Raw genomic sequence first — 11,687 nt, forward strand, 5'->3', positions numbered from 1 at the left:
TTCATATTTGTCCAAAACATATTTAAGAAAAGTTGTTACAATGTTCAAGAATGAATAATGATTCATACAATTTAGTGTAAACTCACTTGGAATCTTGCAAAGAGATGACAGTTTCAAAAGCACTAGCCAATGCTTTCACCCTATTCTTCCTTTGCTCTCTAAGTTTACTTGCTGTTTCTTCAATAACATCATTAGATGATACTACAATTTCCTTCTTATGCACCAAATGTGTATAAGCCTTTGCAAATGTCATTGTAGTTGTGCTAACTTTGTTGTTGTTTTCTTCCTTTTCTTTGTTGTTTCTTCCTTCACTTTCTTCTTGATCAATCTTCAAATTCAATTCTTTTCCCTCATCTTTCTTTTGTTCACAATCATCCAATGGTGTTTCATTTTCTTGATCTTTCTCTTTCTCTTCTTGATTCTCGTTTTCTTGTTTTTCGATCTCTTCAAGATCATGATTACTAGGCTCAAGATTCTTGATTTCTTCTAGTTCTTTATGGTTTTCGATGATGCTTGTTTCGTCAACCAATAGTTGTTCTTCTTTTGGTACTTCCATATTCTTGATGACTTCTTGATTTTCCACAACATATAATGAGGATGATTCTGCAGCCTTGAGGTATTCATCAATGTTTACAGTTTCACTTAGCTCTCCATTATCTTCAATCACTAGTTCTTGGTCTTCCTCTTGCTCTAACTCTTTGCCCTCATGAGGAACGATATTCGCTATGATATTTGATGTTAAACCAAAAGGACTATCTTGGTTCTTGGTGATAGTATTGTTCATGGTCAATGCCTTAGCATAGAGGCCAACACTATGTTGTTTTCCAGTAACATTCTTACTACTAGTATGTGGTGTTTTGGGAAATTTATTCAAAAGGGGTTTATGAGAAGTGGAATTCTTACTTGAAGATGGCATGGATGGTTTGAGAACTCTCTCCCTAGGAGTAGAGGATGTTCTGCTTTTTAGCAGGGGAGAAAACAGGGGAGGCTTATGATCAATTGATAATCTTCTTCGTGTTGGAGTTTGTTTCCTATGAATGCTATGATCACTTTTTGGGACTAGTTTCATGCTTTGAGGACTATGATCATGAAAAGACGATAGGGGAGGCCTATGATCGAAAGACAATCTCCTTCGAGCTAGATTTTGTTTGTTGTGAGTGTTGGTATCACTAGCTATCTTCTTGCCATGAGTATTATGATCAAGATTAGGAGATTGAGGAGGCTTATTATCGAACGATAATCTTCTTTGAGCTGGATTTTGTTTATTATGAATGCTAGAAGATGATGAAGCTATCTTCTTGGCTTGAACATTGTCAAGACTAGAAGGTAGAGAAGGCCTATTATCAAACAAACTTCCTCGAGCTACATTTGGTTTATTGCGGACAATGTTGAGATCATTCAACAATGTTGGATTCTTCTTGACTTGAGTATTATCAAAATTAGATGGAGGCTTATCGATCGATGTTCTATAATCTAGGGTTTGTTTATGGTGAATGTTGGGATAAGTTGATGGTGTTGATTTCTTGCCTTGAGTTTTCTCAGGACTAGAAGAAACTTTGGACTTGAGATAGGTATTTTTCCTATTTGAAGCAATAAGATTAATGGCATTTGTGTGTGCAAGAGACCTTGTCTTGGATGTGCTAGGGCTCCTCTTGCCCTTTACTATAGGGGCAATGTCCCTTGTCTTTGTTGCCATTCCTTTGCCTCAAGTCCTCAACAAGACTATTTGGACCTGTAAAAAGGTAACAAGTTAGTTTCGACTATATGATTATAACTGATTTAGTTAATTAATTGTAATTACCTTTTTAAATGATTTGATCATAGTGTTTATACTTTTAGACTGTCGATGTATATAAGTTAAACTCTTTAAGCAATAAAAACATAGTGAACAAGAACTTCTTCACATAACAAGTTAATTTCAACTATGATTATAACTGATATAGTGAATGTAATTACCGTATATTTAAGTTAAATTCGATGTTTAAGCAATAAAAGAACATAGTGAGTAATGAAAAATAAGAATGGGAATTCTCAATGCCAAAATCAATTCTCTCATTATTTATTTTCATCATAATTGAAAATTATACATGAATCTTTTTTTCCACCATAACTTTACAAAGAGTGCTACTTCTTTGAGACTTAATTTCTAAATTCAAATTATAACAATTTTCTGGAGAACATAATCACATAAATATAAATATCATGAAATTTAATAAAAGAAGAAAAAATCATTCCTCCAAATCTCAACCAATTAAAAAAAAAATTATATGAAAGAAAATACATTTTTCTCATGCATTTTGTGCATATGAGAACTTAATTAATTAAATATCCCTTTTATTCAACTTTGATTTTCCAATCAGAAATCATTTAATAATTTTCTTAAAATCATCAAAGGAAAATATACAAATTGATAAAGAAAATGCACCTTTTCAATAAAGAAGATGAATGAAAGCCTTCATATTATATATGGATAATTGATAGGAAAAGAAAGTGAGGGATTTGAGAGAAAATAAGAAAAAAAAGAAGGAAGAAAAAGAAAGAAAAAAAGACTAGGGAAAAATAGTTTATAAGAAGAAGTGGGATTATTTTTTAATTGGTCAGAAAAATTGGTAGTTTGGTTGTTAACATTGTATGCGTAAAATATGCACAACCTAAGGTTGTGGAAAGCATATAAAAACACAAATATATGTGATTTTTATTTTCAATTTAATTATTTGATATTCAAAGTTTACTGATTCGACTAATTTAAAATTGCTTTGGGTGAACTCCTATGTCTCTAGTATTCAAAATTCAAATAACATATTTTCCCTTGCAATAACATATATATATATATATATATATATATATATATTTCTTGATTTCTACAGGCCCAAATATACTAAAACTGAACCGTGGCCCAATAAGGATGAAACCCAATAATCAGCCACAATTTCATCACAAAAAAATCAATATTTCTAAAAACATTAAAATATCACACCAAATGGATGTATTTTTTCATTTTTACCTTTTCCAATAAGTAGAGCCGTCAATATGGGCTAGGCCTGTTGGGCCAGCCTGGCTTAACCCGGGATTTAATAGGGCTGGGCTAAGATTTTTGGAGCCCATTTAAGAAAAGGGCTTTTTAGCCCGGCCTGAATAAGCCTGCTGATTTGTTGGGCTTGAGAAATATAGGTAGGGCCGGCCCGTGGGCCAAATAAAAATAATAATAAAAATATAATATAATATTAAAATTTAAAATTAAAAACTCAAAATCTATTTAATATTTAACTAATTGAAACGGCATATAAATTGCAGATGAAAATGAAGATGTTAAGACAACCTTGCCACAAGCTGATTCAGATATGCTTGATGAAGATGATCATGAAGTGTTGAATACGCCATAGATTTCATGATGTGTTAGATACGCCATAAGTTTCATGATTTTTTTAAGGAGTTTATTTTTAACTTTTTTATGGTTGGAATATTGTCACATATTTTGTGTTTTAATGTGACAAAACAATTAGGTTAATATTTCTATTTATATATTTATACTTTTATTTGAAAAAACCTTAATAAATATTATAAAGATAATTTTATTTGTGGATTTGATTAACAAGTAGTAACATTAACATGATGTAATATTATTTTGTCGAATTTATGATAATATTTTAAAATTATAATTTATAATTTATTTTAATAATTATAAAAAAAATATAATTTTAAAAAAAGTGGGCTAGCCCGGCAAGCCTGTAGCCCACGTACTTGTGGGTTGGGCCGACCGTTTTCTGGCCCACACCAAAAATGGGCTAGCCCGGCCTGACCCGTAAAATGTCAAAGCCTGTATGGGTTAGCCCGGATGGGGTGGGCTAGCCCATATTGACAGCTCTACCAATAAGGGTGCAATTTATTCTTATAAGAATATGGAACTTTAATAAAAAAATATCTACATAGTCATATACAATATTTACACTTGTTTTTCAGGAAAACATTTTCCTTCATACCAAACACACCCTTCTTTAAATAATATATCAACTTTGTATAAAATTAAAACCATATAAGAGTTATTTATACATAATTTATCCAATTATATAAAAATATACAATATCATACAAACTTACACAAAAATAGGATTTCCTCTACTACAATTTCAATAGGCGAAATACTATCCGAAATGGACCACAAACATCACTAAATATCTCAAGTTGCTCGTATGATAAATATCTTCTATATCCAATCTTGAAACTGCAGACTCGAATAAACAAAGAGAAAAAAATAATGTTTATAGTTAAAAAAATAATGTTTATAGTTAAAAAAATAATAGAATTGGTCACAAACAAATTATAAATTCCAAACACTGCCGGCTTTTAATTTTAAAATTAAAGGTCATCTTAGCAACTGATTTTTCTTTTCTTTAATCTTCTTATTCTCTATTTTTTCTTTATAGTAATATAATATCCGCACAAATATGCAAGCAATATTACAAAAAAAAAACTAATACAATGCACAATTAGTACTAAAAAAAACTAATCACATTTTGAATTGTAATATAATTTGTTTGAGTACATCAAATCATATTATTTTCAAAATATTCGACATCTAGTTTCTCAACGTAATTAAATCAATACATAAAATCTCAAGAAAATAAAGAAATCAAATCACACAATCATGGAGTAATGTTTTTGTTCCTTATTATTATTATTATTATTATTATTATTATTATTATTTATTAATACATTATCTACTAGTTAAAATCATTTCATTGATAAAAAAAAAATTAAAAAAACTTGTCACTTAGTTTGAAATTTTTGTTTATTACTAATCTCTTTTTAATTACTATAAATAAATATTATATATTTTTTTTTATTTTTTTGTTTTGTTTTTAACGATAAGTACAGATAAGTAGTTTGGCTAATTACGTTTGTCCATTTAAACCATAAACTACAGGGACCTACACATTTTCAGTTTTTATAATCCATCCATTAGTTTAATTGTGGAGAGAATATGACAAGTGTATCAATTTTGTCATCCATTAATATTTTATCTTCAATAAATTATTATTAAAAAGGGGAAAAAAGAAGGGACTGCAGATATATAATTATAAATTATAATGGAATATTTTGATTATTTTTACTTATTAAAAGGAGAGACCAACTCAAATTTTATTTAAACAAAAAATAAAGAAACTTGAAAAAGTTTGGCTTATAATAATTTGACAATCTCAGAGTATCTCAATTTCAAAATAATGTATATCTGCACTAACAACCATATTATAAATTATAAGTATATGTTCTAATTAACTAATTAAGTAAAATCTTTTTGGTCTAAACTAATTTATATATATCTAATTGTTCCCTATCTCACCTTCATTGATTAGACATTACAAGAATAATAATTGCAAAGGATGAATTTTATAATAATGTCTTGGAACAAGAATGACATAAGTTAGCTCTCAACCATCCCATTAAGAGTAATGTGTTGAAGAAGTCCCACATTAATTATAGGATGTGTGATATATTTATATGACTCGCATAATTCTTACCTCTGACGCTAATTTTTGAAATGTGTCAGATCAAGATTTATTTCTTTATTATAGTATTTAGGTAGGATGCATCCCAATTTTCGTTTCTGTAGTTGGGTCTTCATATTAAAATTGTTCACTCTTCAAATATTGAGTTCTGAATGTGAAAAAGGTGTTGAAGAAGTCTCGTATCGTTCAATTATGGGATGAGTGATTTCTTGATGTTTTGGATAATTCTCACCCCGCGTGAGCTAGTTTAGTTGATTTAGGTCTAAAACATTTTTTTTTTAAAAATATGGTAGCTGGGTAATACCTATTTCGATTTTTATTCTCAATGTTGAGTTTCATATAAAATTGTTCATACTTCAGATGTCCATTCCTGAACATAAGAAAAAATGTTACAGAAGTCTCACACAATCATTATGAGATGAGTGATCTCTTTATATGACTTTGACATACATATGATTTTGCACTATTTTAATTTAAATGATTGAGTGGATGATTATTTAGTTAATTTATCATTAATCATAGCTTAAACAAAAGGATAAGAAATGTAATCTTTAAAGAAAAAAGGTATAAGTTAAAGAATATTAATTTTCTAACAATTAAGAAAGTAATTCCAAAATTAAATTTCCTTTGATATACCAAAATTAATTACATCAACCTAATAATTGCAAGTTATTTGAACTTGAAAAATATCTTCATTTTCTTCCCTACATATATATCCATCAATGATAAAGTGGGACTGCAAATTGGGAAAACGACCTTATAATATGATTAGAAAAATTCTACTAATTAAATATAGGCTAATTGCATTCATTAAGGCAGCAGTCAAAATGTTGTCATTACTTAATTGGCTAAAAATTGCCTCAAATTAAACTTCTCGATTATCTATATTCTTGATGATTCAAAATATAATTTCTTTCGTCTCAAAATAAATGTTATTTTGATATATATATATATATATTACTATATATAATAAGTGGGAATATCTACTACTTAGCACATGACAAGTGTTGGATGATATGTGCTTGATAGTGTTGTACATTCTTCTTTTATGGTTGTACCTTTAAAATTTATATTATTGGACAATTTAACACCATTAATTACCTATTACTTTATTAGCCAAAAAGTTTGACCTCATTTGGGCCCATTTATTAGTTATATGTTTTCAATTTTCAATATATGTTCTCTATCTAATTCTTTTTTTCAACCTTTTATTTTAAACTTCTTCAAATTTAGTTACATATTCATAGGCAAAAAATTACAATTTATAGTACTTTTTGTATAGATTTTGCATTTTTTTTTTTTTTAAATATCGAATTAATACAATCTGATTTAACTTTGAAAATTAGTCAAATGGACTTTCAAAAACCGCAACATGACAAATACAAGTGGACGGAGAGAGTATATTTTAGCTACAAAATATATTAGAGGTACAACTTTTTAAAAAATTTAAATTTTTATTGCGTTGACTCTTGAAATCTTATCATTGTCATATGAATTTGAACAAATTATATATTATTAAAAGTTACATAAAAGATGCTATAAATCACAATAATTAGCAATTAAAATTATTTTTAAATCATATAAGAAATTTGGTTGACTAATTGGAATAGAATAAGTAACATGTACTATTTGAAAATAACGTCAAAATTTCTAGAATTCACAATAAATTAACAACTGAAAATATCTATGATTATTCACGTGAATTGAAACATGAGTAACCTATATTATTCAAAACTAATGCAAAAATACTATAAATCACAACAATTTAATAATTTCAAATATATTTTTAAGAAAACATATAAAAAATCGACTGATCTTCAAATTCCATTTATATCACATAAATTAAAACAAAAAAAATTAATATTTATTGGGCCCATGCTGGCATGGGCACCAAATATCTATATATATGTGTCACAAATGGAAAAGTATCAATCAAGGAAGCAACATATATCATTTACAAATGACTTAAAAAGCATTAAAAATTACAATAATTACCAATTTAAAATATTTAAAAGTTATATAATACAATACGTTGCTCTCAGAATTCTATTAGGCTCACATATATTGGGACAGAAAAAACAACACATATCATTTTAAAATTACCAAAAAATTATTATAAATAATAATAATAATTAACAACTTAAAATATCTGAAAGACATTTTAAAAGGGTTAATTTTGTAATTTTATCCATATCACATAAATTAGGACAAAGTGACCAGTAATGTACGTTATTTGAAAGTTACATAAAAATATTATAAATCACAATAATTAATAACTTAAAACATTTTTAAAAAAAATATGAAAATTTGGATGACTCTCCAAATTTTATTTGTGTCACATAAATTGAGACAACAAAAATAACATATATTGGGTCCATTTTAATTTATTTGTCTTATTTTTTATTTTTTTTTATATTTAAAAATTGTGTAAAAATACTATAAATCATGATAATTGACAATATAAAATATGTTTTGAAAAAAATACAAAAAATTCCATTGATTCTTGAAGTGAATCTATCGTAAAAATACTATAAATCATGATAATTGACAACATAAAATATTTCAAAAATGTTGTATGTGGGTAGTCTTATTATGCCTTAAATAGCATCAAAGAAAGTACGGGTTTGTGATAAAAAAAAACGTATTCCTTTATCCACGCAAACAATCGTTTCAAAAACTCGGTTATTAGCCCCAAAACATACCATTTATATAGCACAGGCCACATTATCTAGTATATATATATATAGTTGACTAGCAAATGTAATTATTTTGACGATCAGACAAATATATGTAACTGACTCAATTTACTAGAGGTGTCAATATGAGCTGTCCCACCCCATCCGGGCTAATCCATACAGGCTTTGAAATTTTATGAGTCAGGCAGGGCTAGCCCATTTTTGGTGTGGGCCAAAAAAAGGTCGGCCCAGCCCACAAGTACATGGGTTACGGGTTTTGTCGGGCCAACCCTTTTTTAAAAAATATTTTTTTAATAATTTTTTAAATTAAATTATAATTTAAAAATATTATTATAAATATCGACAAAATAATATTACATGGTGTTACCACTTGTTAATCAAATCCACAAATAAAATTATTTTTATAATATTTTTTAAGTTTGATTTCAAGTAAAAGCATAAATAGCTAAATAGAAATATTAACCAAATTGTTTTCCAATGATCATAATAAAACACAAAAACTATGATAACATTCCATAGGTTACGGCCTATGTAGTGATTCCCTAGAAATTTTAGGAAATTTTTATTTTATGTAGTACATATTTTATAAACATAATTTATATTTAAATTGTAATATTTCAAACTTTTAACAGATTTTGAGTTTAGACTCTTGTTATTTTTAATACTCTATTTTATTTTTATTTTTTAATTAATTTTTATCTAGCCCACGGGCCGGCCCTATCCATATTTCTCAAGCCCCACAAATCGGCAGACTTATTCAGGCGGGGCTTAAAAGCCCTTTTCTTAAATGGGCTCCAAAAATCCTAGTTCAACCCTATCAAATCACGGGTTAGACCAGACCGACCCTATGGGCCTAACCCATATTGACGGCTCTACAATTTACTACCAATAATTTAATCAAAAGGATAACAAATGGAATCTTTAAAGACAAAAATACCAAAGTTAAGAATTGAAGTTGATAAGATATCATCTTTGACTTTAATAACGCAATTAATTATATTATGCTCAACATAACAATGGCAAGTTGTTTGAATTTGAAAATAACTCCATTTTCTTCCCTTTAATACCCATCAATGATAAGTTGAATTGTTAATTGGGAAAACGACTTTATTATAATGATTAATGTGATCTTAAGAAATTCCACTAATTAAATATAGGCTAATTGCATTCATTAATTTAGTAGTCAAATTGTTTTGGCATGCCATTACTTATTGAGCTAAAAAGTGAATCAAACCTCTCAATCCCCGGACAAATGCTATTTGTTGAAAAAGCTCTATTTTGAGGTCCGACTTATTCAGATACGTGTCAAAAGTCGCATTTTAGGGTAAACAAATCCTTGTAAAAGCGATACTTCACCTCATTTTTTATACAAGTAGAATGTTTATAACAATCATTTTTTTATAATAATTGATTTAATATTCACTATAGCAATTATATATTTTGTTGAATAAATCTTTGGGATAAGGGTCTGAAAAATATCCAAAATTTGGTCAAATTTGTTGTTGCGATACTAAACTTTAATGAGGACCTATTACCTCTCTAGACTATTTAATACCGTATTTTAAACATATATATTTGCCCACGTGGACATAAAAAATAATGTAAAATTATAAATAGTAATGTGTCCACGTGTGCACATATATACCTTTAAAATACACTATTAAATAGTTCATGGGGTAAAAAATACGGTATTAAATAGTCTAGGGAGGTAATAGGTCCTCATGTAAGTTTAGTATCGCAACAGCAAATCTGACCAAAGTAAATCAACTATTTCGAATTAAAGAAATAAAACCAAAAGCCTTGTAAAACCACTAGATGCAAAGTCCCATTTCAGCATGGTCTCAACAAATCACACTAGTAAGATCAAAGTGATCTGACGTACTTTTTCTGTCTTAATTTATCTTAGATTATTGTTTTTAGCCAGTCAAAACAAAGACATAGTTTTTTATTTGATAAATATTTACGGATGTTATTAACATTTTATCCAAGTTGATTCCACATATTTAAAAAAACCTTTTTTTTTTATTGATATTTGGAATCAAACTATCGTGGAAAAAACATCTTTAAAGAATAAACATTGAAAAGTTTAAAAACACCTTCGATACAAAGTAAACACATGAACAAAAAAATTCAAAATTTAAAAATTACCTCGACATGAAACAGATACGTCAATGAAAAGTTGCTTAGCCTCTTATTAGTATTGATGAGATTCTACTAGTACAGATAGACCAAAGGTTAGATGACAACAAATTAGTGAGTTATACCAATCTTGGTGGGTCAATGTTGTCATGCTTCATGGATATCTAATAGTACGTGTACGCAAATGCTTATTTATTTTATCCATATGTATACACTTTGCCAACTCAATCACAAACATTTTTTTTTATGATAATGTTGGTATTCGAATTAATTTGATATTTAAGAGGTCGTTTGAGGTGAGGGATAGACATAATTTGTTATGGGATAAAATATAGTTTAGGGATAAAATTTTGGTATCTTATTCGGTTGTCAAGTTTAGAATAACTTATTTAATTTCGCCATTTATATCATAGTAATGAAATAAGTTATCTTATATACATGCTGGATAATAATTTTATTGGATATTTAGGTTTTTCATTAGCATATATATACTTGGTAATCTAAATTTATTTTTGTCAAAGTAATCTACTTTTCTTTAAGGTCTAAATGTGTACTACTTGAATTAAATATTACATCAATAATATATTTGAGAAGATATCATTATAACATAATAAAATCATTAAAATGATAACATATGAAATATATCAATATAGTTTATCATGAAATACGATAACAAAATAGTAAATAATAAGAGCACCAAAATGATTGAAGGTCAAGGAATGCCATATATATAATCTCATCTATTATATTCGTTATGTGACCCAAAATATTTATTCATGATATACTTTATCTTTAATAAAATATGAAGGTCTGAATGCTTTTAAGACTTATTTGCAGATTTGATCGAATTAGATTGAATAAAATCGAATATGTGGCAAAATCTAAACAAAAATAAATATACTTATTAGGCTAAGATATGAACGATCATTCAAATTCAAAACTCTATTAAGAGTAACAAATGAGGCCTTAATGTGCTTGTCATTGTCAGAATCAGAATCTTAAATCTCTTGTAATTTTAAAAATAATTATTTTTTTTGATATATTTAAAATAAAAATATATTTTTATAATAGTCGACAAAATAAAAGTGAACAAAAGAAATAATATATAGATAAAAAAATATTGCTATAATTTTAACTTGTGGACATCACATAATCATGCAACCATTTGGATTATCATAGCCATATTGGTAGCCATAACAGTCACCGGCTTGAGGGAAATAGGATGCTGGTGGTTCACGGTGGTGCCCCAACAACAAGGATGGTTGTCCACGGTGGTACCCCAACGATGGTGGTGGTTGATAACGGTGGTGCCCCATTAACATTGGTGGTGGTCCATGGCATTGGTG

The 11,687-nt window shown here is 28.0% G+C and overlaps 1 protein-coding gene across 1 annotated transcript; it reads right to left on the minus strand.

The window, feature by feature from the left end:
• On the minus strand, positions 1-2,547 carry LOC125814396 (uncharacterized). The gene is made up of 2 exons (XM_049493845.1): positions 2,426-2,547; positions 1-1,732 (listed from the first exon to the last, which is right to left on the minus strand). Exon 2 carries the CDS (start codon positions 1,694-1,696, stop codon positions 83-85), a length of 1,614 nt encoding a protein of 537 aa, XP_049349802.1. The 5' UTR covers positions 1,697-1,732; positions 2,426-2,547; the 3' UTR covers positions 1-82.
• Between the last annotated feature and the right edge of the window lie 9,140 nt (positions 2,548-11,687).

This window comes from Solanum verrucosum, unplaced genomic scaffold (assembly GCF_900185275.1).
Source record: "Solanum verrucosum unplaced genomic scaffold, falcon-dt-bn FXZP01000268.1, whole genome shotgun sequence".
NCBI lineage: Eukaryota > Viridiplantae > Streptophyta > Magnoliopsida > Solanales > Solanaceae > Solanum > Solanum verrucosum.

Coding starts and splice junctions, on each gene's coding strand:
- LOC125814396 (XM_049493845.1), bottom strand. CDS start 1,696: ATGGCAACAAAGACAAGGGACATTGCCCCTATAGTAAAGGGCAAGAGG.